At 51.8% G+C, this 25977-nt stretch overlaps 11 protein-coding genes across 11 annotated transcripts; 5 read left to right on the forward strand and 6 right to left on the reverse strand.

The window, feature by feature from the left end:
* Window positions 1–919: 919 nt before the first annotated feature.
* BKA58DRAFT_72081 (uncharacterized protein) lies at window positions 920–3680 on the forward strand. The gene is made up of 2 exons (XM_046175793.1): window positions 920–1480; window positions 1532–3680. Exons 1-2 carry the CDS (start codon window positions 1156–1158, stop codon window positions 3466–3468), a joined length of 2262 nt encoding a protein of 753 aa, XP_046020095.1. The 5' UTR covers window positions 920–1155; the 3' UTR covers window positions 3469–3680.
* Window positions 3681–4882: 1202 nt separating this feature from the next.
* BKA58DRAFT_72085 (glycosyl hydrolase catalytic core-domain-containing protein) lies at window positions 4883–6340 on the forward strand. Its single transcript, XM_046175794.1, has 2 exons — window positions 4883–5908; window positions 5963–6340. Exons 1-2 carry the CDS (start codon window positions 5193–5195, stop codon window positions 6192–6194), a joined length of 948 nt encoding a protein of 315 aa, XP_046020096.1. The 5' UTR covers window positions 4883–5192; the 3' UTR covers window positions 6195–6340.
* Window positions 6341–6384: 44 nt separating this feature from the next.
* Window positions 6385–8503, reverse strand: BKA58DRAFT_72105 (amino acid permease-domain-containing protein). Its single transcript, XM_046175795.1, has 5 exons — window positions 8110–8503; window positions 7390–8056; window positions 7167–7335; window positions 6962–7112; window positions 6385–6912 (listed from the first exon to the last, which is right to left on the reverse strand). Exons 1-5 carry the CDS (start codon window positions 8308–8310, stop codon window positions 6466–6468), a joined length of 1635 nt encoding a protein of 544 aa, XP_046020097.1. The 5' UTR covers window positions 8311–8503; the 3' UTR covers window positions 6385–6465.
* A 1062-nt stretch (window positions 8504–9565) lies between these two features.
* BKA58DRAFT_72144 (uncharacterized protein) lies at window positions 9566–11178 on the forward strand. The gene is made up of 4 exons (XM_046175797.1): window positions 9566–9911; window positions 9963–10067; window positions 10117–10552; window positions 10600–11178. Exons 1-4 carry the CDS (start codon window positions 9732–9734, stop codon window positions 11091–11093), a joined length of 1215 nt encoding a protein of 404 aa, XP_046020098.1. The 5' UTR covers window positions 9566–9731; the 3' UTR covers window positions 11094–11178.
* An 84-nt stretch (window positions 11179–11262) lies between these two features.
* Window positions 11263–12756, reverse strand: BKA58DRAFT_326339 (uncharacterized protein; the record flags this gene model as incomplete). Its single annotated transcript, XM_046168058.1, has 2 exons — window positions 11263–12442; window positions 12512–12756. The coding sequence occupies 2 exons, from the start codon at window positions 12754–12756 to the stop codon at window positions 11263–11265; spliced, it is 1425 nt and encodes a 474-aa protein (XP_046020099.1).
* Window positions 12757–13006: 250 nt separating this feature from the next.
* Window positions 13007–14148, reverse strand: BKA58DRAFT_72124 (uncharacterized protein). Its single transcript, XM_046175796.1, has 4 exons — window positions 13588–14148; window positions 13423–13532; window positions 13131–13376; window positions 13007–13081 (listed from the first exon to the last, which is right to left on the reverse strand). Exons 1-3 carry the CDS (start codon window positions 14052–14054, stop codon window positions 13198–13200), a joined length of 756 nt encoding a protein of 251 aa, XP_046020100.1. The 5' UTR covers window positions 14055–14148; the 3' UTR covers window positions 13007–13081; window positions 13131–13197.
* A 1173-nt stretch (window positions 14149–15321) lies between these two features.
* On the forward strand, window positions 15322–18029 carry BKA58DRAFT_450785 (uncharacterized protein; the record flags this gene model as incomplete). Its single annotated transcript, XM_046174360.1, has 5 exons — window positions 15322–15355; window positions 15802–16232; window positions 16263–16271; window positions 16311–16830; window positions 16912–18029. The coding sequence occupies 5 exons, from the start codon at window positions 15322–15324 to the stop codon at window positions 17892–17894; spliced, it is 1977 nt and encodes a 658-aa protein (XP_046020101.1). The 3' UTR covers window positions 17895–18029.
* Window positions 18030–18046: 17 nt separating this feature from the next.
* Window positions 18047–18882, reverse strand: BKA58DRAFT_370966 (uncharacterized protein; the record flags this gene model as incomplete). The annotated part of the gene is made up of 2 exons (XM_046168997.1): window positions 18194–18882; window positions 18047–18130 (listed from the first exon to the last, which is right to left on the reverse strand). The coding sequence occupies exons 1-2, from the start codon at window positions 18821–18823 to the stop codon at window positions 18047–18049; spliced, it is 714 nt and encodes a 237-aa protein (XP_046020102.1). The 5' UTR covers window positions 18824–18882.
* Window positions 18883–20207: 1325 nt separating this feature from the next.
* Window positions 20208–22520, forward strand: BKA58DRAFT_450794 (uncharacterized protein; the record flags this gene model as incomplete). Its single annotated transcript, XM_046174361.1, has 2 exons — window positions 20208–21232; window positions 21284–22520. The coding sequence occupies 2 exons, from the start codon at window positions 20208–20210 to the stop codon at window positions 22035–22037; spliced, it is 1779 nt and encodes a 592-aa protein (XP_046020103.1). The 3' UTR covers window positions 22038–22520.
* On the reverse strand, window positions 22104–24380 carry BKA58DRAFT_395232 (uncharacterized protein). The gene has a single exon (XM_046171264.1). The coding sequence runs from the start codon at window positions 24332–24334 to the stop codon at window positions 22280–22282; it is 2055 nt and encodes a 684-aa protein (XP_046020104.1). The 5' UTR covers window positions 24335–24380; the 3' UTR covers window positions 22104–22279.
* Window positions 24381–25007: 627 nt separating this feature from the next.
* Window positions 25008–25969, reverse strand: BKA58DRAFT_395234 (uncharacterized protein). Its single transcript, XM_046171265.1, has 2 exons — window positions 25384–25969; window positions 25008–25320 (listed from the first exon to the last, which is right to left on the reverse strand). Exons 1-2 carry the CDS (start codon window positions 25646–25648, stop codon window positions 25208–25210), a joined length of 378 nt encoding a protein of 125 aa, XP_046020105.1. The 5' UTR covers window positions 25649–25969; the 3' UTR covers window positions 25008–25207.
* Window positions 25970–25977: the final 8 nt, after the last annotated feature.

Below are 25977 nucleotides of genomic sequence, written 5' to 3' on the forward strand. Positions count from 1 at the left end.
AGGTGTAGAATAGCTCCTCTTCTGACTGCAGCAAGTTTGTCTCCTCTCAAAGGGGTACCGTCATCACACCAAAGACAGATGCAGATTGTTGAACCACAACAAAAGTATTTCGGGCCTACAGTATACGAGGGAACGTCATCCCTCGATGCAGCACTTGGTCTCTTTGGGCAGCTGCAGTCGTCAAATTCTCACCTAGTGGCCGAGCATCTATTTTTACCACCCTGGGGTGTTGCACAGCCACGCTGGCGCCGTCCATGGGGTCATCGGCGTAGGCTACCAAAGTGAATTTGATGATGATGAACTCCTATGATTTTGTGTGCACAAGAGATGATGATGGCGAGATAAGCTCTTTGTGCATGGCTTGAAGCTTCAGGCAGTTCTGCGACTCCGCATCGATGACACGATGGTTGACTTGGCGACGGCAACGGTCTCGAGCGGACCGGGGTAGTTTGATAGGCCCGCCTTGCACGGTAGCAGTCTTCAGCTGCCAGTATACGACAGTAGTGGTGTATTGGCGTGTGAGGGCAGCGTGTCTCGCGGCAGTAGCAGATGGTGATGACCTAACGATAAAAAGCATTCATTCCCCAGCTCGCGCAACAGTCCCTGACATTGCCCCAACGTCAACCCCATCTGCATCCCATCGTGTTCTCGAACGCGGCCCAACAACCATCACCCTTCGATAGCGTCGGATCCAGCGACTGCGCCATCGCGGAATTAATCGAGGCTAGCGCCGCGCGTCCCTTCCTGATTGGAGTGAACCCCCTTGGCTGTCGCCGCACGGTTTCAGAAGAGAGGCAGAATACCGGCTTCAGCGCCTCGTCCTCATTTCAACCACATCGCTCCCTCGTTCGTCAGTCGTTTCACTTTTGCGTCCCTCGTACCTGCCGACTCGACCCCAAACCCTCTTCCTGGCTCGCCGCTTCCTCGACGCGCCTTCCCTCTGGACACTTGCCTTTGTTTACCGCTTTCCATCAGGCACGAGAAAGGTTGAACCTGCGGCCGACCCCCGTTTAATCTACTGCTTGTTTCTTTTGCTACACTCGCTTTTGTCAGCAAGCACCCGCGCATACCGACGTCGCCCGACACATCGCTACTGCGACCGTCGCTTGCTATCGACACCCGCCACTGGAGGACGCCCCCGGGCGCACAACACCAATGATGAGGCCCCACGCGACATACTCGGCCATGCTCGCACCTTTTATATTACTGGCATCGGCGCCACTGAGCGTACTGGCTGGCGACATCCTCAAGACCAACGGTTTCAGCTCCTGTCTGGAAGGTACAGGAGACATCAAGGTCAACAAACTGAATATCGAGTTCGACCGCTCCATTAAGAAGGTCAAATTCGATGTGTCCGGCACCAACGAGGTTGAGCAGAAGGTTATGGCAATCCTCACCGTAAACGCATACGGCAGAGAATTGTACAACAAAGAGTTCGATCCTTGCGATGGTGAATACAAAGTCGACCAGCTATGTCCAGGTACGCACACAGCCATGATATGCGCATGATGTACAAGCTAACGTGTAGCAGTCCCCAAGGGCACTTTCGGCGCACAGGGCGAGCAGAGCATCCCCGACAGCATCATGTCCCAAATCCCCAGCATCGCCTTCAACATTCCCGATATCGACAGTCAAGCCAGGATGCAGCTCAAGGCCATAGACGGAGGCAAGGACCTGGCCTGCATTACCTCACAAGTCAGCAACGGACAATCACTTTCCACCGCAGGAGTACAATACATCGCCGCTGGAATTGCTGGAGCTGCCTTGGCCGTCACTGGTCTGGCTTCGCTCGCTGGCGCTGGACACCCTGGTGCGGCCCAATCCAGTCCTACCTTTGGCGACGTTATCGGATGGTTCCAGGCCATGGCTTTGAACGGCATGATGAGCGCTGACGTCCCTGGTGTATACCGCAGCTGGTCTCAGAACTTTGCCTTCAGCACCGGTCTTATCTACTGGGAGGGAATGCAGCACTCGATCGACAACTTCCGTGCAAGCACTGGCGGCAATCTCACGCAGAGCAGTGTCGAATTCCTCAAGAACGCCACCCTCGTACACGTGGACCAGAACATGACCTTGACCAAGCGCAGCTTCGACGTTCTATTCGCTCGCGACGAACTGAACACGAACATCAACGATACCGCCGAGGAAGGAGGTGACAACAAGGTCATTGTCTACGCGAAGGACATGCAGGGCTTCATCCAGGAGTACACCATCCCTGACCGTAACGCCTTCATGACCGTTCTGCTTATCTTCGCCATTATCATCGCCGCCATCACTGTTGGTATCCTTCTATTCAAGGTCATTCTGGAGACATGGGCACTATTCGGCAGCTTCCCGAAGAAACTGACTAGCTTCCGCAAGCGATACTGGTGGACTCTGGCCAAGACAATCACCAACTTGATTCTCCTCCTCTACGGTATCTGGGTCCTGTACTGTGTCTACCAATTCAAGAACGGAGACTCGTGGGCTGTCAAGACACTTGCTGGTGTTACCCTGGCCGCATTCACCGGAGTTTTAGCCTTCTTCACCTGGAAGATTTGGAGCACTGCGGACAAGTTCAAGAAGATGGAGGGAAAGCCCGACGCTCTTTACGAGGACAAGGAGATTTGGCGCAAGTACAGCATGTTCTACGAGAACTACAAGAAGAGCTACTGGTGGATCTTCGTACCGGCCATCATCTTCTTGTTCGCTCGTGGCTGCGTTATCGCAGGAGCAGATGGCCACGGTCTCGCACAGGCTGCTGGTCAACTCATCGTCGAGTCGCTCCTCCTTGTCATGCTTCTCTGGGCTCGTCCGTACACGCTCAAGTCTAGCACCTGGATCAACATTACCATCTCCGTTGTTCGTGTCCTATCGGTTGTCTGCATTTTGGTCTTCGTCGAAGAACTTGGCATGAGCCAGACCACGAAGACCGTCACCGGTCTGGTTCTTGTTGTCGTGCAAGCCTCCCTCACTGGTGTCCTTGCTATCCTCATCGCCGTCAACGCGATCATTATTTGCTGCAAGGAGAACCCTCACCGTAAGAAGAGAAAGGCAGCTGGTAAGTCTTCTCCGTCCTCTAACTGCCAACACCATCTAACAGCCCCCTCAGAGAAAGCTCGTGACCTCGACAACCTCACTCCTCTCGACGCACGCAACTCGCTACTCATGGACCCCCAAGAGTACAAGCGAACATCACTTCCCTCGCCGTTCGGTCCCCGCACCGCCGGCTACGACCCCGTTCCTCTCGCGGACCAAAACACCGCATACAACGGTCCCGGGGGTCGTTCGTTCGGAGACGACCAAGGGCACTTGCTTGCAGATGCATCCACATTCGGCCGCACAGCAACGCATGAGCGGAACTTGAGCCGTGAGAGCAGTCCAGGGCGCGATGCGGAAGTTGGCTTCCATCAGCCGCCCGGCTACGTTTCCAACGCCCCATGGCAGCCTCAACAACCACGAGGTCCCCCTGGCCCCTATGCGTACTAAGCCAACAACCTTTCGAGTCATCCAAGAGCGAAGACCTAAAGAGATGAAACATCTCGCCATCTAGGCATAATCTCCTATTTGTTTTGTTCCTATGTCTGCATTGCGGTGGTCGCATTTGACAAACCATAGAGCGGTCGAACCATATCCTCAGTCATCTATCTCCCGCACACGGACCGGGCTATACTCGCGCTCCACGTTTGTGTATTTACGAATCTTTCCTTGTGTTCATCGTCGAGTTTTTTTTTTGTGTAAAGAAAGATCTGATACAAGCTCTTGTAATCTCATGCAAAGCGGTAAGCCTGGGGCTTGCGCACACATACCACTTTCTTTTCTGCTATATCGTCAAAGTGGAGTGAAGGAGAAGAAGGTTGGAAAAGGGACGGAGTGAGTGGAGTTGGAAATGGAATAGGAACGGCAACGTGAACTAGGATGTAGCGAAAGATGTAAATACCAATACCCAACTGTCATATCGCTGTTTCATGTACCTCTCCGTGGTTGTGAGTGATGTCTGCCCAGAGAATGCCACGTCTTGAGATCTCACTGCACGCGGCTCGGCGGCAGCTGGGCCAGACTGGCCAGGGCACGTGCGATCTTAACTTTCGCCGATAAGCACTGCAGGCAGAGAGCTACCTAGCCGGCCAGCTGAACACTCGCTGCAGCCCCGAAATGTTGGGACAACACTTCGCATGCGCCACCCCTGAGCCAATACATCCTAGCGACGTACCTTGCCTGGGCTGCGACACATGGTATCTGAACCAAGATGAACGACGCAGAACTCTCGACAGCCCGACGCAGATTTGTACCTGCCGATCGCTCAGATCGCTCGATGTAAATCCTTATTCCATCACCCTCGTCCCACCCAGAAACCGCGCTTTTCCCGCCGAACGCCTCCGGCAAAGTCGATCTCCCGGCGGATTTTACTTTGGGTCGTGCCTTGTCCCCTTTTGTGGCGCGGGCTTATGGGCGCTTGTACCTGCGTCACGGCAGGCGTCACCAAAGGTCCAAAACCTACCTAGCACAACGCCACTACGCTTTTCTGAGCGGCGCGGCAGCAATCTAGCCGGCTCCCAAGATGCCGGTTTATCTCTTTTCGATAGATGCTAACAGCTATGGTGCAGGTGTAGCGTGGGAGGGCGGTGGGGTTATATTGTTATCTCCAGCCTGGTAGCGCATTTTTTTTCTTGAAGTACCCTGAGTTCGTGACGTTTGACGGCGTTGGAAGCTAACAATTTTTGGCTCGTACGGGTATCTATTTGGGAAGGAGCGCGCTCGTTGTGTAGCTAACATTTCGTCTACTCTTCTCTTTTCCCGGGTCTTTGGGTTCGTGTACGATACCTGGCTTGTTAATTGTCCCGTCTTGGTCCAGTCGCAAAGGCGTTTTTGTGGCTTGCGTAACGAGTCGCTTTCGAGATTTCTCCTGACAGCTTTGGGAATTTTTGCTGGCTGAGCTAGCTAGAAGAGTTGGAATTTCCGTGGAAGGTGCTCTTGCTCTGTTACCTATCTGATCGCCTCCTGCTGTCTATATCATCTTTGCGAATTGCGACGAGCAAAGAGCTATCTTGAGGTGTCCCTGAGTAGCGACATCTAACCGCACGACAACGTAACGATTAGCAACCCATCGACGTGTCGCCGGTACCGAATATCCCAGATCCACTTCCAAAACAGTCGAATTTCATACATCGCTACGCCGCAGAACACTCCATCAGACAACCCTCATAGCAAAGATGCGACGCACCGCCCTCCTCACCGCCGCAACGGCGCTGCTCACTACCACAACCTCCACAACCGCACAATCCACGGCCTCCACATCATCAAAACGCGGCCTCGTCTACGTCCCTTCTGATGGCCACCCAGACGACGACAAGATCTGGACAACCGGCCCATCGCCTCCAACATGGTACTACAACTATCAAAAAGACCCTTCATCCGCCTACAAAGGCAACCCAGACATGCAATTCGTCCCCATGCTCTGGGGCGCCTCTGACAGCGACACCGGCACCCCGTTCCTCGACTCCGTGAAGCAGCAGATCAAAGACGGAGCCAACATAACAGCCGTTCTCGGTTTCAACGAACCCGACGGCGGCCACTCCACCGGCGGCTCCAACCTCGCCGTCACCACCGCAGCCGCGCGCTGGAAAGCCGAAATCGAGCCCCTCAAGGAACTCGGCATCAAATTAGGTGCACCGGGTGTCACAGGTGCGGAATCCGGATGGCAGTGGTTGGAAAACTTCTTCAACGAGTGCGATGGCGGGTGCAATCCCGATTTTATCCCTGTGCATTGGTATGGCAACTTTGAGGGTATGATGAGCCATATTGGACGCGTTACGACGATGTGGCCCAATATGACGGTTTGGGTCACGGAGTATGGATACCCGAATCAGCCGCTCGAGGAGACGCAGAGTTTTTATAACATGAGTGCGCAGAGCTTTGATAGTTGGCCGTGAGTACTCGTCTCATCTATTCTAACAAGATTGTTGACTAACGCTGTGATCAGGAACATCACACACTACTCCTACTTCGGCGCTTTCCGCTCCGACGTCAGTAATGTCGGCGCGAACGCTGCTATGCTTACCCAGGACGGCGAGTTGACGGATATCGGGTCGTGGTACATGGGCGGTGCGGCTACGAACAATGTTCCTGAGGCTTCGGGCGCGTCGGCGATGGGAGCTGCACCGGCTACCTTTGCCCTCAGCTTGGTGGCGATGTTGTTCTCGTACTTCGCTTAAGGCTGTGAAGAGATCTCTTGATTGGTACACTGGCTACGTGGACTGTTCGACTCGGAGTCTTGGCAGGAGTGAGTATGGAACTGCTTTCCAGTGTGGAATGGCATGCTGATGAGATGTAGCCAGTTAGCAAAGGGCTCATGAAAGAAAATATGGCATCGCGACGGCGTTCATGATTCTGTATCGATTAGACGCAACTAATAGACTGGGTATCGCCTACTAGCAGAGTCGGCTACTTGATACTGTGTTACATTACAGCCGCCAATATGCAAACCTACGGCCTCTCATCCTCCGCATGTTCGAGTGCAGCTGTAGGCACCTCAAACTTCTTGCGGCCCCTGACGAACCAATCCACCATCGCGATGACCATGAATCCAATAAGAATGGGAGGCGCATAGTTCATAGTCAAGCTTGTCACCGGTCTGGATGCTGGGAACGAAACGAAGATGATAACATATATCAAGTAGACAATAGCGCAGAGCTTGATCGGAACGCTCCATCTCCCTAATTGAAAGGGGCCGTATTTTGGATGTCTACCAGCAAGCTGGCGAGCTGTGAAGAGCGTAATAGGAACGAGGTACGATACGTATAAGGCGATGGTAGGTAGCGATATGAGCGAATTGAAGGCGGCTGCGGAACCGAGATTGATGAGCGATAGAAGGCAACAAACGAAGCCGACAAGAAAGAGTGCGGGTATTGGCACTTGGAGCGTCGGATGAATCTTTAGTTTTGTCAGTTTCGTTTATGGCTTTGGATCGGATAAGACCCACGTAGGTGAAATGCTGGTGGAAAGGAAGACCCTTGTCGGACGCGAATCGCCAGACTAGTCGAGCTACGGACGCGACAATGTTGAAGTTGCCGACCATAAGTTGGAGTCCCATCAGAACCGTCATTGCTGTTGATGCTGCCTTGGAACCTGTGCTATTGCAGTATGTCAGTGCCGAACCTTTATCGTATGCCAGCTGGCGCACTTACGCGGAGTAGAAGACCTCCGTAATCGGCAAGATTGAGTTTGCGACGGCTTCTTCATCGCCAATGCAGAACATCAAACAAATGCAAAAGGCGATCATCATGATCGCGTTCAAGGAAGTCGCTAGAATCATAGCTTTGGGCACGCGCTTACGAGGCTCTTTGGTCTCCTCGACTATGGACTATATCAGTATTGGCATCAAATCATGGACTGCGTTATGGGACTTACTCATGTGCAAAACACCATCAAAACTACTGATAGGGTATGCTACAGCAAGCAGGCCAATAGAGAATGCGACGCCAGGGTTGGTCCAGCCGGCATCTGTGTGCAACGTCATGAAGACATACTCGGGGGTACTACGCTTCGCAAGCGTGCACAGTGTCGCAACGATAGCAACGAAGAGGATTACGTGGAAAAGTCCACCAATTGTTTCCAGATAATTGATGATCTTTCGCAAGTAAAGGTTGAGAACCAGCGGAACGATGAGGAAGGCGATCAGAAACACCGTGGAGTGCCAGGCTTTAGGCTCGTAACTGGGGCTGTTGAAGATGATCAATCCGGATAAAGTGTTCGACATGAAGGAGAACGCGCCGGCGCAGCTGCAAGTCCACGCAATGACTGTGATCCAACCCTGAATAAAACCCCAGAATTCAGGAGCGAATGGAGCGAAGCGCGCCGACCACCTGTACTGTGCACCTACGGTGGGGTCCATGGAAGCCATCTCTCCCAAAGCTGTAGCGACGAGAGTGGAGCCGACGCCAGCGATCATAGACCCCCAGACGAGTGCGGCAGGACCACCATTCAGCCATGCAAGCTGGAACGAGAGACCAACGGCCTCCCATGCTACTTGGAGTGTGAATCCAAAATTGTTGATGGCGAGTTGGTTTATATAGCGCTGGGATAGTAATTAGATGGCCGATCTTCGAGTGACAGATCAGTGAAACTTACCTGGAATCCGCCGCCACTTGAGGAACCAGAGGGGAGAGTGTCATCCTTGGGTTTATCCATCTTCTCGCGTAGTCCATCGTGATAATCTGGAACAGTCGTTGTGACAAGTGCCGCATCTTTGTCCATATCGAGGGAATAAGGACGGGGTTGAGGGGATACGTCGTGGTCGTCGTCGTGGGAAACTGTCAAAGCACGAAGCATTGTAAGTGGTGGTGAATCTCACTAGACATGGGGCTCGGAGGTTTTATCCTGGGGCTGACCACAGACGATATGTAGAGCCGAACTCAAAGTGAGCGACAGAGATCCTGACATCTGCGAAGCGAAACGCAGTATACTTCCTGTTTACGTGCAGTGCCCCGACGGATCTCAGGATTCCAACGTGGATCATGTAGTCAAGCTTCCAGACGTAGACCCAGCCAGTCGCAAAAGAGGCAGGGGGGATCGCAGGATACCCACGCCGCGAATCTGCATCGACGCGAGGTGTCTAGAGCGGCTCGTTGGGGTTGGGAGCTGCGTTCGGATGTCACCTTGGATGTGTATCGACAGGGGAACTTCCCTGCTTATGGGTCGCCTCCGGACGACTCTCCTCATTCTACCCCTGCAGTGTATGCACAGTTGGCAGATAGTGCTATCGAGGCTCGAAAGATGCAATTTGATAGTTGAGAAGATAACAGAGCTTTAATTGAAGGATTGACGTATTTCCGCGCGCAGCACGATAGCTTACCTGCCGTCGGCACGTACAGTATCACATTTGTAGAAGGCGCTAGCAGCTGCGGCTCACGGGGGTCTTCGTCTTCTTGTGATCTAAGGCGGCGCGAAAGATGTTGCCGTGCAGGTGGGGGAACAGCAACGGCACGGGCCCGGCCCTCCCGAGGTCTGTGGGAATTTTGTCCGGGCCTTTAATCTTTTTGGGATCTTGGCGCATCACCATGGCCCAGGCGCTCTTCAGCCATCGCTTCATTCATCAATCCACTGCGTTCGTAAACCTCGCTTCAGGCCGTGCGCGGCGTCGGGTATCCATCCGCTCGGTTACCTATCGATGCACATCCAAGTGCCTCTCGGACGATGTGGCGTGCCCTGCGCTACTACACCCAGTCTGTTAGAACGCGCAACTAGGCATCTATGGGCTTACTAGAAGCTTTGTATCGTCCAAGACACTCCAGTGTAGGCCATGTCCTTTACATAGGACCATGTCATATACGCCTCGACTGATAGACCCCGCTCAGCTATCACTGGCTTAGAAGAAAGGAGCAGAGATAAGGCCACAAGAGATGATGCCGCAAGCGACATAATATGCCGCCAGGTCCCTTGAGAATCCTTCTGACCTGATCGTCGAAGCCTGCGGGGGCTATGAGCACTACCCTTCTTACCGACTGCGCCTCAGACTCACGGGTGAGGCTTCCAGGAGCGGCAGTGACTCTCTTATCACAGGCGACTGCTTTATGCGAGCAGGGTACTGCCCGCCAACTTGAATGTTGGTTATCAGCAGGAAGGATTTCGCTCTTGCTGTGTCTGAGCCAATTGATCCAGTAGCTTGGTCGTGAGAAGGAGCATTAGTGTGAGTGGTCTCAAGCGTCACCATCTCTGTCGCGTCAACTCCATCACTGCTTTGTCGCTTTATCATGGCAGGCACCATCCAGCCCATAGCCGCACTCACGGCCGAGGATCACGGCCCAATCAATACAATTGTCTCCATCGTTCTTCCAGTTACAAGCATACTCATCGCAACGGTACGCATGGCAATGCGGCGGCAAAAGTTCTATCGGTTCGAGTCTGATGATCTTGTATTTGGTGCAGGACTCGTAAGATACTACACCTCGATGTTCTGTGCCTACGTTACTAACAAAGCGTAGTGTTTTAGTGTCTTCACGTCCATCTTGTCTCACTTCTGCGTCCGAGCAGGACTTGGAAGACACCAGGAAACGCTTGACGAAAAGCAAGTAGCTCATTATTTTAAGGTATGCGATTGAACTAGGACTACGAGTTATACTAAGCATGTACTCAAAGCTTTTCTGGACCGCACAAATCTCGGTTGTCATAGCTCTCGCTTTTGCTAAATTATCCCTCGTTGTCCTATTCCAACGCATCGCTCCAAACGAAGTTGGCCTTCAAGCCGTCAGATGGCTCATGCCCATGGTCGCTGTGTACACGCTACTCTCTTTGTTTTTGATCGCGTTTCAATGCCAACTACCACAGCCTTGGATACTTAGTCCGAGAAGTTGCTCTACACATGGCAACGTGTACTATCCGACTACAATTTTTAACATGTTGACCGACGCTGTGCTTGCTATATGGATCTTTCCAGTCATTCGCGGTGTGCAAATGAAAGCACATACCAAGTCTATTGTGTTTTGGCTCTTCGGATCGCGTTTACTCATTTGCGTCGTGGATATTGGGCGAATGGTAGTCATCCACGAAGCTCTTCAGCTAGAGGATCAAACACGTAAGAAGCCATGTTCTCACCGGAATCTATCGCTAAACATTTCCTAGGATCGCAACTGATGTGGGCCATAATGGACCAAATCGTTGTTCACATTTCGATCAATCACGCTACACTACCACGTATCCAGACTTTCCTCTCACATCTACAAATCGGTGGTATGGGCACGAATATGGGAGCAAGTCGGAGTGGTATACGGACGACGTCCAAAGGCAGAAGCAGCGCCACCAAAACTACCCAGGAGCACTCGAAAGTGGGGCGGACCTCCGCTAAAGCTTGGAACTCGTTGTGCAACCTTCTCACTGGGAGCCCCAACAGGGCGCCTAGCATATCTGAAGAGCCTCTCAGGCAGCAGCACCAAGGCATTGAGCTATCCACAATTGTATACCCCGGGAAAGGCGAGGCTAAACAAAGGAATGTGGAGCAGAGTCGATCAGCAGCGACATCGTTATCGAGCTCTAGAGAGGGCTTGACTAGAGAAGACATTACAGGCTCACTAGGGGGTGTGAGGGTACAAAAGGAGTTTCATGTGGTCTATGACTAGATGTGATATGCAGCCTTAGTGATGCGTTCTAAAAGGCTCTCGTATCATATGCATTTATACAAACGTCACAATCTTTCTGACCGCTTCGTGACCTAAAGAAATGATCTCAAAAGCGACACTTGAAGTATGATTCGAGACGGCCTACCTAAGCTTTTGCGCAGCGGAAGCATTATACTCGCGAGGACCAAACAGGAATGTATGTCCCCTTCCATCCAGTCCACATCTTCGCCTCGTCCTCACCAGCTACGGGCTCTGCAATCTCTACAAGATTTGCATCGAGTACATCCCGACAGTCATCTTGCTCCGCATTCCTGGCCCAATCAATGGGCTTCTCTCCACCCCTGTCTAAAGCATCTTTGCTCGCCCCATACTGTAACAGCAGCTTCACGCAGTCCACATAGCCTTCTGCTGAAGCAGTATGCAGTGGAGTAACTTTGTCAAAATCACACTTGTTGACGTCCGCACCCGCCTCTAACAGTGCGCGAATGACCGACAATTGGTCACGACACACGGCTCCATGCAGCGCGGTACCTCCGTATCGACTTCCTGGAACATTCAAGTCTACTCCTTGATGGATGATATGCTGACATACGTGTAGCAACCCGAAAGATGCTGCGTAGTACAAAGCGGTTGCATGCTTTGGGTACGAAGACCAACTGCTGCCAGCCGAGGAAGACCCGGCGTTCAAAGTTTGAATCCAGGACATGAACGCTTCGTGATTGGACGGAGAAAAGAATGCAAGGACCTTTTCGTCAAGTTGGATTGATGCTTTCTCTGGGATTTCAGCTGCCCGTAGGTAGTATGTCCAGGATGTGGTCGCATGGCGTAGGAAGGGGTACTTTGCCAAACGTGCGGCGAATTCGTCCCCAGATGTTGAAGGGCCGCTCTGGAAGCTCCGGAAAGAGAGATAGGTAAGACAGTCCAGCGCAAGTTCGCGATAGCTTGCCGTTCGATCGAGTGCGAAGGCTGTTGCAGGACCGTTGCGAATGTCTTCCGAAAGCAGATAGTCCTTTACAGAAAGGTGAGCGAGACGAACATGGCCTGGCCCGTTCGTTGAGACTGTGATCAGACTACCGCAAACAGCAATAATTTCTTCTGCGCTGCTGAGGCACGAGTCTTCATCCAGCTCTTCGCAGTCCTGTTCAATAGCGATAGCAGAGTGAAGCTCCTCTAGTGTGACTGGTAACACCGTAAACGAGAGCCAGAGTAGGACCTTGCGAACGATGGGTGTATCAGCGGCTGAGACTCTCATTAATATGCTTTCGTAGATCTGCCCGAGCTCCTGTGGGAGGTGCTGGAGAGTGGACCGGATGTCGCGGACGGTACGAAGTGCAGACACTTGATCAAGACTGCACTGAACCAATCGAAACCTATATTGTTACTTTCGTATAATGCAAGTCCGTGAAAGAGGTACTTACATCCCAGAAGATCTTTTGTGTAGGCATACACTGATCTCGTCTCTCACAGAGTGTTTCAGTCGTAACAAACTTCGGTCGGTGTGCAGTCTGTGGTCGATGTACGTTTTGATGTCTTCATCGATCTCTCTTGTCCATGCTTCCATCTGAATGAGTTCGAACGAAGCGAGTACATCCTGGATATCGAGCTCATGCCGACTTGTAAGGAAGATGCTGATGTTCTTTCCCTTGCTCTGGAGGTACGCCATGGATGACAGTAGGTCTTTCCGCTGAACGCATTCGTCAATCGCATCGATTAGCAAGATGATTCTTCTCGACGCAGAAAGCAAACATAGCATATCCCTCAGCAAGGCCATAGATGGCCGTTTGTTCGAATGGCGACTATGGTCAAAAGCAACTTCTAGCTCGTCATAGCTGGCTCCGGTTTGCGAACATACTTGAGCGACCAAAGAGCCTAGAATATTGGTGGGGTCGTGTGCTTCAGCCTTGCGAAAGTCGCAATAGAAGAATGCCGCCAGCGTGGGTTGTGGCAAAGAAGGCAGTAAACTCTCCAGAGACTGGATGACGTTTGCGCTTCGGCCAAGTTAATCATTGCACCCTCGAGAGTTCAATGCATACTCACAAGAGAATAGTTTTGCCAGACCCAGCTAAGCGGAGATGTCAGCACGGTCACTTCTGATGTCACGGTGTTACATACGAAAGCCGCTCAGCCATAGTCCAGCATTACCAGACACAGCCCAGGCTTGAAACACCTTCGACTCGATGAACCAGCCGCCTGTCCCAGATTTCCTTGCAGAGGCAGCTGCTTCATGGCTCTCCCAAGGCGCTACTGGAGCAAGCCAATGTGTAAGAGCTCGGGATCGATCATCTGTGCGCATGAGTTGCTGAGAGTTGCACGTTGTAAAGAGTCATACCTAGTTCTGCGCTCTCTATCCTAGTGAGGAGCTTGGAAACATTGCCATGCACGTGGTCTGTGGTCTCGTTCAGGGAGATGGTCATCTTCCTGATGTCAAGGAGCAGAGCTCTACAAGGCTTGATGAGCTGAGAGAAAGATGAGTGATAACGTGGGGGTAGCCTACGTTTCATCCGCGGTCAACGCCAGGAGTATGGTATTTTTGCACCGCTCTATTCTTTCTAGACATACTTTCGCATCACCTTCTTTCAGCTGCCAGCCCATAACCTGGGTGAACACTCGCGCTTTCGCCAAAAGAGTTTGCTTTCCAGGAGTTTGCTTGCCGGAGTTGATCTTCTTCTCTAGATCTGATAGCTCCTGGAGGCAGCGAGTTAACGGGCTGGTCTCGGACTCGCATAGTAGTTGAAATGTGCGGAAACGTGCGGTGTCAGACTCTTTTGATGTATCGAGCGCGCGGCAGACCTGCTCTAAGCTCTCCAACACATTTCGAAGGTCCCTTATCTCGTCGATAATTCTGGTTAGGGACCAAGGACTCTGCTTGAGAGCTGAACGAACTTCGTAACATATTGTTATGATGGAGTTGGCGACCTGCAATACCGTAATTACGTTTGCGGTAACACTGAGAGGGTCCATAGTCGCTCGATGGCATTGCGTCGCTCAGCGACGGTCACGGAAGGTCTATATGAGCTCGGTGGCGTTGCACTTGTTGTGGCGCAGTCCAGCAACTTGATAACCTCTAAGCTGAACGAGGCATAATGTCATAAAGACACTTTTTTGCCATAGACACCAAGTCTGAAATAGTCTTGGGCTGCAGTACTTGAATCGCTGACACTGCCGGCACCCCTGGCGCGCGTAGTATAGTATGCATGGGACGGCCATCCCGTCATCAAGTGCTGAAAGCCTTCGGCAAACACAGTGGAGCCTAGGTGATCTCGCGCATCGTTCGCGCAGGCCAGTGCATGCGCCATCAAGCGCGCATTGAATTGAAGTAAGCAGAAAGTGTTGGCAGGGCAGGCTGCCCACGAAGACGAGATACGCAACAGGAGCCGGAGCGCACTGCGCAGATCGCAATTACCGGAGAGGCCCACATCTGCGGGGGCCGTCCCCCATCCACTCACCTACATATCGCGAACGAACACACAGGTTGCACAGGCGAACATGTCAACTGCTCGCAATTCGTACTGACCATGGGGTACAACTCCATCCAGCTTGTCCTTCGATTTCTTCCTTCGCAGGTCTCGCTCACATACCTAGGTACTCAGCCGTGAAGAGTGTAAGGTCGCAATCATCTTGCGAGCTACCGCTTGCAAGACTAGAAGGTTGCAGTGCCCAGACGGTTTCGATAAGCCTCTTGTAACGAGATGGGCCTGAAAATCCAGGATCAACGCCACCTGGGCATGGATCCATCAGCTGGCTCAGCTCGATATGACCTCTGAAAGCGGAAACCTCTAGAATCATGCCATCACATGCATGCCTTTTGTCCACCACATACAACCCGTCAGTACTGGAGACCAGACCAGACCTTGTAGCTGCGTGTGCGCAGTGTCAAAAGATGAAAAGTCACGGGCAGAATAACGTTATGGCTATGCACAGAATCTGGAAAGCACCCAGCTAGATTTTGGACACGAGATTGGCCTGCACTGGAGGGCAACCCGGCCATCCTTTAGCAGACTACACTCGACGTGGGTATGCAGCAACTGAGCAGTCACCCTCGTCTGGTGAAGCGAGGGATGGGGGAGCTGCGACGATATCCAATCAGCTCCAGACCACTGTCCCGTGTGCTTCCCCCTCTGGAAAGTCTGCAAAATGCATAATACCTGTTGAGATCCTGCTCCGCACATGGTACCTGGCATGAACTTGATTTACATCTTTTACACAAGCGAATACACATACTCTCAACATGACGCCGTCCAACAAAAGAGTCCATGATGGCGGTAAAACGAACGGCAATAAGAAGTCACACAAGCGTTCCAAGCTGGACGGCGATTCTCAATAACATGTGGACACGATGGCGGGCGCGGACGAACAAGATAATGAGACAGCTTATCAGGTGAGCTAAATTCGCCTTTACATTGCTAGTTCTCGATGTCTCGTCGATATCTGACCGCCCTAGACCCCAAGCAAAGCATCAGACTCCCGCGAACCACGCGATACGCACCAGCGACCAAGACTAAGCCGTCATGACTCACGGTTGTCAAGCATCCTTGTTCCGAAGAAGGCCGGCAACGGTGAGGCAAAATCCTCCTCTCCATCACAGAAGGTCGGGACCTCTCTGCCGAAGTTGACGAGGCATTAGAGGATCCAACCGCCTGCAGTTAAAAGTAAAGAGAACCAAGGCATTCGAAACCCTGCTGGTAGTGGGAAGCCCACTGAGGCAAAGTCTCGGATGTCAAATGCTCTCAAAAAGCTCGAAGATATATACGAATATTCCCTATTGGGTCCAAGCAGGTCCGGTTGCTTGTTGTCAAACCAGGACAAGAAGATAATGATATCAACGCAATACTTCAAGTCGTCGACGACGATGAGCTTGGGACCGATGATTGCCGCTACGAAGCTCTTTCGTATCACGAGGGCGAAGGCGAGGACTTGCACAGCATCATCATCATCAATGATGAATGTGCCACGGTACCCATAAAGGATTTTACGGCCGCGGCTCTTACTGCTCAGAAGAAACTCTTTGCAAAGCGTCATTATGTGCGACTAAATTTGTATAGCGCTCTGAAACGGCTGAGAGCACAGGATAGGCATGTGGCGTTGTGGGTAGATGCACTCTGCACCAACCAGGAAAACGATGCTGAGAAGACGATTCAGGTCATGAAGATGAATTAGATATACCAAAAGGCATACAGCGTCTGTATCTGGCTGGGTCTGGATAATCCGGACTTCTAGTCGAGTAAAGCGATGACTTTCATCAAGGATGTGGTCGACCTGAACAAGCTGAACAATCTCCTCACAGACGATCGTTACATCCCGCAATGGGCGGGTCTTTTCCAATTGCTCAAGTGGAGCTGGTTCTCGCGACGTTGGGTCATCCAGGAACTAGCACTGGCTCAGCAAGCTAGCGTTCACTGCGGTCAATCTGAAGTTCACTGGAACGATTTCAAGGACGCCATCGGAATCTTCCATCGCTACTTCAAGTCACTGCAGCCAAGGATACAAAACCCTAGACTCAGCGGCAGTCCGATATCTGATGTAGAACCTCTTGGAGCCAAATTACTTGCGGAAATGACGAGTAATCTATTCCGAACCAAATCAAACGGCACATCTGAATCAAACATGGGCTTGGAAAAGCTGGTGTGTCAGCTATTCACCTTCAGTACATCTGATCCGCGCGACACTATCAACTGCTTGCGCAACCTTTCCAAGGAGCTTAATGTAGTAAAAACGAGGAGCTCGAGCTCACCTGCACGTACACACAGGCAGCCGCCAGAACCCAATCATAAGCAAGACCTCTTCGAAGTCTATCGCGACTTTGTTGGATAGGTGGTAGGAGAGTCCAAATCTCTGGACATCATCTGCCGTCATTGGGCTTTGAAAGAAAAGCAGAAGCTAGACATCGGCACCACAGCTGCACCACGGCTTGTGACACTCCCATCTTGGATTTTTACTACAGAAGACGGGTCTTATGGAGCGGGCGAGGCAGTATTCAGGGGCCGCAAAGCTGGTGACAGCCTTGTAGGCCTTCCTGGAGAAGCGGTGTATAACGCTTCTGGGTGCAGTATTCCGATCGTTCAATTTGGGGACGGCGATGCCCGAGAGTGGTCACCAAGTCCCAAGTCAGGTCCACGGCTCTCTATCTTTCCACACGACAAGTCGTTGACAGTATCTGGTTATCTTATCGGGAAAGTGAGTTGGAGCTCACCTCCGATACGATCCGTCCTTATTCCTCAGCAAGGTCTGAAAAGGCTGGGGTGGACTTGCCGAGATGCATCAGCAAATAAGCCAGCGCCCGACCAACTCCGCCGTACTTTGGTCGCCGGTCGTGGACCCAACGGCTCAGACGTACCGACGTATTACTCTCTAGCTTGCAACTACTGCCTACTTAACGACACTCCTAACGGCGATATCGACACCACCGGCTTGTTGCGCGCAGACGAGTCTGTATCACCGCAGAGCATTGTCAAAGACTACCTGGAGCGTGTCCGAGCGGTTACCTCCAACAGGGTAATCCTTCCAGGAAGATCGACTATTGCAGCCGGCTCACCAATGTCGAACTCAATCCCAGCATCGCCAATTTCACCAACTTCGCTGAGAACTTCCGAGGATCTCGTCGGGCTCGGGCCGTTAGACACCAAGGAGCATGATGTGATAGCGATCTTGTATGGGTGCAGCGTGCCTGTCATCCTTCGTCGGTCAGGTAGCTATAATCGACCACAGGAGTTCAGATTTCTCGGTGAAGCCTACATTGATGGCAAAATGGATGCAGAGTGCATGTCGGAAGGGCATGAGGAAGTGGAATTTGTGTTGCGCTAATGGCTATCAAGACACTCTCCCAGTTGCGCTTGCAGGAGGCAACACGGCCTTGTTACTCTCACGCTGCAATTTCTTTTGTACTACGCTCGCAACAAAAGAACAAGCGCACAATGTGTAGCTTTATTCGAGCACCATTTTTGCATAATCGCTTCTCACTGTATCTCTCGATTTACTTCATGTATGGCAGTAAGTGCCTTCGTCGCCGCTTGCTGAACAACGTCCGACTGCGTCTGCAGCTCTTTCAAATGCGCTTCCCACGCCGACCACCGTTCCAAACTCATCCCTTCATCCTTCATTACATAGCTTTTCTCGCCTTCTACCGCACCCCGTCGAAACCGTTTCCCACAAACCCAGAGCCACTCCGCCGCAGCCGGAACCTCGAAATCCAGCAGTGCGTCTTTTCCCAAAGCGTCTTCGATGACTTCGTATCCCCAGCCAATAGGAATACTCGCAAGGTTCGCCATAATCAACCGCGCCTCGACTTCTGCCCTTCTCACATGCTCATTCCGTAATGCATCGCGCTCTGTGCCACTCGTTTTCTCGGCATCCATTTTCCAGCTTCCGGATCGATAACCGATTTCGTACCATAGATTGGCGAAATGAGGGAGCCCCTTCCAGAGCTTTTCCCCTGGCCGCTGGCTTGGCTCAACGGCTGTGAAATTGGGTTCTGGGAGGTTCTCGATAACCTGTAGGAGGGATAGTAGCTGCTCGGTGTACGCGGGTAGCTCTAGGAGAGCATCATGTAGGAGGCCTTGTAGGCAGGCTAAATCGTCTTTGGGAGAATTTGAGGTTATTACCGGGCGAGTGATTGTTTGAGCTGCTTCTGTTGCGGTGGTCTTTCGGCGTAGGTAGTCCTTGAGAGCCAGTACTTCCTCAGGATGGTTCTCCATTTCTGGGTCGAGTTTGGAGGTAAACCAATTGTCTGACATAATATTGTGCGATGATGTTGGATTTAGGATAGAAATTCGGTACAGCGAATAGAACAGACTGTGTCTCTGGCATGTGCTGTTGTATGGAAAATCGCCTTGTTGCCCTTACATAACTTCCAAGGCTGACACATATCGTATTGCGCCCACTGACGTCACACACGTCCATTGACAGTTCGGAAGCTACCTAGGTAGATCAGAACGCATATCATCTATGGCCAGTGGTGAAGCATACACATGCAACAGAAGGAGACATTCCACTTTGCCTGCGACAGAAGAGAAAGGTAAATCTCTACAGATGAAGTTGTTACGTTGGTGAGTGCGCTGGTACTGGCGACACGGAGTTAACGTTAATCCCCCCTTCATGTCCACAAAACTGCGGCGACCGGTGAAGATAGTAGTACCGTAAGCACTGGGATATATTCAGAAGATGGGGCTGAGCAGAACAGCGGCATTGCAGAATAGGCACTCTACCTAGGTACCTAGGCTGACCACACCTGGGCATGAACCAAGGTGCGGCCCGCTCGCTCCCGCTCGGCCCCCACGACCCGACAGGCAGCGAATCGTCGAGACATATTGCCCTACCTGTCGAATGTCTGGCGCGGCCGGGGCGAAGTTCGAGCGGGAAGTGGAAAGTGTGGCGGAGTTCCAGGTCCGAGATAATATCATAGGTAACAAGACCCCACGGGCGTCCAGATGGTTTGCTATGCCATTCTGATGCGACATAGAATCCACAATTCGCATGCAATGTATGAGTCTCAATGCAGGGAAGAGCGATCGAGCGTGCGTGTCGACCCTGTGGGAATCCAGCTATTCGAAAGGTACGAGTTAGGCGCGTGACTGACGTCATTGTAACCTTGGAAGTGTTGCTAATGAGCCTAGGAAGCCCACGGACGAACAAAGCAGCGACCACAGCATTGATGCTATCCATGAACCATATACTAGTTCAACTAAATCGGAGAGTTTCGCCACGAGCAATGAAAATGAATCGCACGACGACGACTTCTTGCTTTTAACCCGATCCGCGGTGTTTCAGCCTCGGCGGCCAGCCAGGCGACCCTTTCTGACAGGATGGCGACCCGGAGCAGTCTTGTCGCTCGTAGTAGCGATAACAGTCACCATCTTCAACCTTGTCATTGCGATATGGGTATGGAAGAACCCTGAAAACACCATTGAAGGAGCCATCGGAACATTGAGCATTGGTAACTGTGGACGAATAAGAAGACTGAACGTCAGAATTCATTTGCTCGTTAACGTTCTCAGCACACTACTGTTATGCGCAAGCAACTATTGCATGCAGGTGCTCAGCGCCCCCAACAGGGTGGAGCTTGACCAGGCTCATGCACAACGAACGTGGCTACACATCGGGGTGCCAAATCTGCGCAACATGAGACACATTGCACGCAGTAGATTGGTTCTTTGGCTCCTACTGATCTTCACATCTATGCCACTCCACCTGTTTTTCAATTCCGTGGTCTTCGCCAAACTTCAGGCAAACAACTATGCGGTCCTTCCTATCACGGATGATTGGTTTCATGGGGCGCCATATGACACATCTAACTTCAAGAACCTCACAAAAGATATTATAGAGGAAATGGTGCTTGAAATGGACAGATATCGGCCCAATCTTTCTAATGTCGTCGATTTAAGAGAAGGCGGCACGATGCCGAGATACAAGAACATCAGCACGTCGGATTGCTTTACCCAGTACGACAACCATTACGTCTCCGGAGTGGGTAACGTTTATCTGGTGCAAGACTACCCAACAGTGTGGCAGAACAACACGACGTGGCAACTCTGGCGTAACCCCAACACCTCCTATTATGTTTGGGATGACGTTTATTCCCCGTCAGATCTTATAGATCGGACATCGCGGAACAAACTCGAGCTTACGGATACAACTCAGAGACTACCTGAACTAGCCTCACCAGAGATCTATCCATCCAACACGTGGCGCTGTCCGTCCCATATAGTTAAGGGGTGCGATGTCCGGAGTCGGTTTGAAGTGCCGCAGAATCGGTCAGATTGGAGACCATATGGCAACCGGATCAACCATTGCGTAGTCGAGCAAGTTGAAGAGTTCTGCAGATTAGAGTTCAGCTTCTCCATAGCACTGGCTGTCATTCTTTCAAATATGGTCAAGGTGATTTGTATAGCTGCGACGCTCTTCGTCTGTGGGGCTCATGCTCCTCTCGTCACGGTGGGCGATGTGGTGGCGACATACCTCGATGAGCCAGACCCGACAACGCGCGATCGCTGTCTATATTCCAGACGGCTCGTCGATTCTCTTTGGGAAAAAGAGGGTAACGTCCGGAAACAAGCGCGGAAACCTGTCCCTCAAAGATACGATGCAAAAGAAGAGAGATGGAGAAAGGCTCCCAGCGAGGGTAGATGGATCTGGACATACTCAACGTAAGTCAGCAAATTGCAAGCCATGATCCGAGCTTACCATCCTCGGAATAGCTATTTTGTCGCCTTCGTTTTCGGCATTCCAAGTCTTTATTATTCTCTCCAGGGTATGCCATCGGACCCACGCGAACTATGGCAGATCGGTTTCGGCACCGTAAACGGCGCCAACCTGTTCAGCTCCAACCTTCCGCTCGTAGGCAGCATCATCCTTGCAAACACACCACAAGTACTATTATCCTACCTCTACCTAGCTTTCAACGCACTCTATACGAACATGCTCGTGGCACACGAATGGGCCTCGTATCTAAACGAGCGCAAACCCCTCCGCGTCACCTCTCCGCACGGAGGACAGCGAGATACTTATTGGCTTAACGTGCCGTTTCGATATGCGATTCCCATGACGATAATCTCTGGCCTTTTCCATTGGCTTGCTTCCCAGAGTGTCTTCATGGTTCGTATCTCAATCACAGATCAGACGCGTCAACCCGTGAACCAGATCTCGACAATCGGATACTCTCCAATGGCCATAATCTTGACGCTTGTCATCGCAACGATCATCGCAGGTTTCGGGGCAGTGCTCTCGCGTTTCAAATACCCGGCTGGTATGCCTTTGGCTGGAAGCTGCTCGGTAGCTATCAGTGCTGCATGCCATGCTCCTATGATGGACCAAGATGCGAGTCTGCGGCCTGTGCAGTGGGGTGCTTGTACACATTCGGGGTGGATCAGCTATCGCCAGGAGACAGTTGGCCATTGCAGCTTCTCGAGCCTGCCAGTTGAGTTGCCAATATCTGGACGGCTATATGCATAGGATTATGAAGGTGCTTTCAAAGTTGTTCATGCGGGGACATCGGGTTAGGTTCAGTAAGGCGCTCAACATCGGCCCACTTTTGCGCGTTATGGGGTATCGCCGGACTATGCCTAATTAGTCTAGCAAACAAAATTACATCAATCACTTCCAACCTGCGAGAAGTCGCATCAAATCGTCTCTTCAATACCATTTGGTGGTCCCACAGTCATCAACTTCGATTTCTCGCTCCGTTGTTGTGAGCGCTACGTACTACTGCGACCATCCCGAATGATGATCTGCGATATCTTCTCTGCTAGTGCATAAATGGTGCTCTGAGGATGACCAGGTGGCAGGAAAGGGAAAATACTGGCGTCCACAACACGAAGCCCATCTACTCCAAAAACCTTGGCCTCCGAGTCGACGACGTCCATCTCATCGACTCGCTCACGAACACCATCTTTGAGTACGCTCTTGCCCATTCGGCAGGTTGAAGAGGCGTGCCATACTGTGATCGCGCTGTCTCGGATGACTGCAAGAATCTGTTCGTCACTGTCCTTGTCGAGGCCTGGGTACGCTTCACTACCAATCTCCTCCAGTTGTGATGCGGCGTCTTTTGTCGCAAAGATTTCGCGCATCCTACGGTACCAGGCGATGGCGAGCTCTTGATCGGCTGGATCAGACAGCCAGTTCGGGTTAATCGCCGGCGCAGCGAGTGGATTTGCCGATTTGAGTGTGATGTTGCCTCGCGACAGCGGTGCCACCATGGCACCAAGGATACTGACATACTTCTTGCCGTTCAGGGGCTGTTGCGCCAAGGGAAAACGAAAACTCCCTGCGTACGCGTCGGCAGCGATGTATTCAACCTCGGGCCAGTCGTCAGGAAAAGTTTCCAGGGCATCGAGTGTTCTTTGGCTGAGTGTGTCGCGATATCCTTCCAGCTTAGACAGTTTTTCCCAGCCCAATATGTCGGCAGCATAGGTAAGTATACCCTTGGCTTTTGTTGTGTACTCAACAAGCGCATTGACCAATTCCAGGGGTCTGAGAAGTATGGAACCTACAGTCTTGAACTTGACGGAGTATGAAGGACCAAATAGAACGTGATCCCACATGTTCTGACCAACACCTGGGGCTGAAACGATCTGGTCGATACCATGCTCCAGAAGCTGGTCAGTCGGACCAACGCCTGAGAGCATGAGGAGTTGAGGAGACTGAAGCGTTCCAGCACTCACTATCACCTCGCGACGAGCCTTTATGGTATACTTTGCCAGCCCAACAAGGGCTGACACCTCGACTCCACTCGCTTTAGGCCTGGCAGAGGATTTGTCGAATAATATGCGACGCGCTTGTGTATGGGTAAACACCTTGAGATTGCGTGAGGCCTGGGAGTTGGCTTGTACGGCGTGGATATAAGCAACTGACGAGCTTCGCGTCTGGTCGCGGGACCGAATGGTACTCTGCGACCATTGGTACCCGAGCAACTTCCCGTTGTTGAAGTCAGTGTTCTCCTGGAGACCGAAGGTCTTGAAAGCCTTCTCAAGGTATGATGCCCAGATCGAAACCCAGTTTCCGTAGCCAACCTGCACAGGTCCACCGCTATTTGAAAAGCTGGATGCATCGTAAGTGGTCGTGATGTTGTCAAGCGACCGCTTTCCAGGGGCTGTGAAGGTGACTGCTTGGTTGAAGAATGGGGTAAGGTTTCCCATAGTATAGCTCTGGTCACCAACAGCATCTGCCCACATCTGATAGCTTGCCGTGGTCCCGCGGTGGTAAACCATGAAGTTTAAGGCGCTGCTCCCACCCAAGCATTTGCCGCGAGCATAGTGAATTTGGCGATTGTTCAGGTGCGGCTGTGGCTCCGTGGCGAAACCCCAGTCTGTCGTTGGCACCATGTCGGCAAGGCTCGCTCCAACTCCAAAGAAGGATCCTGCTGGCGTGGTGCCTAAGACCGGCTTCTCGATCTCGTAGAAGCCGCCAGCTTCAATTATAGCAACGCTGAACCCTGCCTCGGCTAGTCTTACGCCAACGCCAGCACCTGCAGTTCCTCCTCCTACGACGACATAGTCGAAAGTTTGCTCGCCGCCTAGTATTCCGCCGATAGTACCAAGTGCAGTATCAATCAATCCATCCCCCTGGAGAGTTGATCCAATGGTTTCGAGAAAGGGGTCGAGGAGCGAGTCGCCGATGCCTCTAGCCCCTGTGGAATTAGTTGTAGAATTGGAGGTAGGATCGGTGATAGAAGATGGCGATTGTGCAATTGTTAATGCGACAAGCGAGAACAAGGCCGCTTGCCGTGTAAGAAGTCGCGAAAGCGGCAACATGGTAGTGGAATGAAATAACCCCTCCGCGGACACAATGATCTTTGGGGGGGCCAGTTATTAACATTTTACCTACATTTGACATGCGCCACCGGCGTTCTCTAGTTGTAAGGCCGTGCACAAAACTTAATTCTTACTGTGAACTAGGCAAAGCGAGTTGTTGTACGGTCACTCCTCGGCGCTGTGGTCAGCGAGTCGTGCTGGTTTTCCCCTGGACCCATGTGCGAATCAGGGCCGTCCCTAGCGCGTGCTTTATTCTACCAAGCGCCATACGACTAAAAGTCGATCCCCCGTTCATCGCATGGAGAAAGACATAACTATGAGGAAGATCTGTTCATGGTAACACTGGACAGACTTGCAGCGAGTGTGTGTCTAATAGCTCTTCATGATGCCGTCTATCATTGTTGCACGCGCAGTCTGTAGACTGTGAGGCCCTGATCATGCCCACTCTATTATTTATCAACACGAGATTTATTCATTTAGTCAACATTGAGCATCAAATGGCATTGGCTACTAAGACTGCTCGTGAATTGGGGTGACAAGATCGACCCCTAGGCTCTGGCACGTGTGCGTCCTTGACCTCGGGATGATCGATTTCTGTCGATCTTTCTGCAAAGTTGCCTCAATCGGCACTACTAAGACGCCGCCCACGTCTTAAGCTATAACTACCTCCTCGGCCCACTTGCAAAGTATTGCACGTCATTGAGCATCGCCAAACCATGCCTAGTTGGTTCAGGAGACAGTCAACATCGTTCACTTTAGACTTGTGAGAAGGTCCTACTCTAGATTTTGACAACACGCTTCTACTCAACATGACTTCTGAAGTCATCCATCTTCTCCGCCTTTCAATACATAGTCGAAATAGCCATCGCCAATCTAAGCGACACGAGCGTTAACAGGAATAACAGCATGCCCACTACGAGGAACCTCGCCCTCTCCATATACGACCTGCTGGTTCGGCTTCTCAATAGTCTGCTGGAGCTTCATAGCTACAAATCAATCGCACATTAGCCTCAGATCCTTTCACGCATATCCATTTGACAAAAGCTTACTCAGACCATCGCGCTGGGGCTCAACCGAGAAAGTGTCCGGGGTGCACTGAACACCGTAGACCTGCCCCTTCTCAACCCAAGTGCACTTTGACTCAAGACCATCGGGGTATTCTTCGTCGACGTAGACGGCGGTGATTTCGAAAGACACAACTTGTTGGCTGACGTCTTTGTAAGAGCGGGTGACGTTCCAGGCGGCTTCGATGGGGTTGCTGGCGCTGACGGCGGCGGCAAGGGCCAGGGTAATGGCGGGGAAGGCGAAGTGCATGGTGATGGTTGGGGTTGGTTGGTTGGTTGATTGTTTGTAGTGTTGGTGTTAGGAGGGATGGGTAGATGGTGATGTCGTGAGGATGTTGTGGTTATGTATCAAAACACCTCGTATTCCGACGTCAGAAGTATCCACGTTACTTCGTAACCTCAACGTCGAGCTCGGAGGTATGTGCGTTGTATTGACTAACGGGCTGTCAATACGAAGATATGCGGGGATGGATACATGGGTACCATTGTCAAGAGACGGTGAGAGTGCGTGTTCATACTTGACGTGAACAAGATAGCGGTCTGATCGAATGGTATACGAGACGTCGCAGAGAGCTTCCT

This window comes from Alternaria rosae (genome assembly GCF_020736505.1).
Source record: "Alternaria rosae strain MPI-PUGE-AT-0040 chromosome Unknown BKA58scaffold_14, whole genome shotgun sequence".
Classification (NCBI taxonomy): Eukaryota; Fungi; Ascomycota; class Dothideomycetes; order Pleosporales; family Pleosporaceae; genus Alternaria; species Alternaria rosae.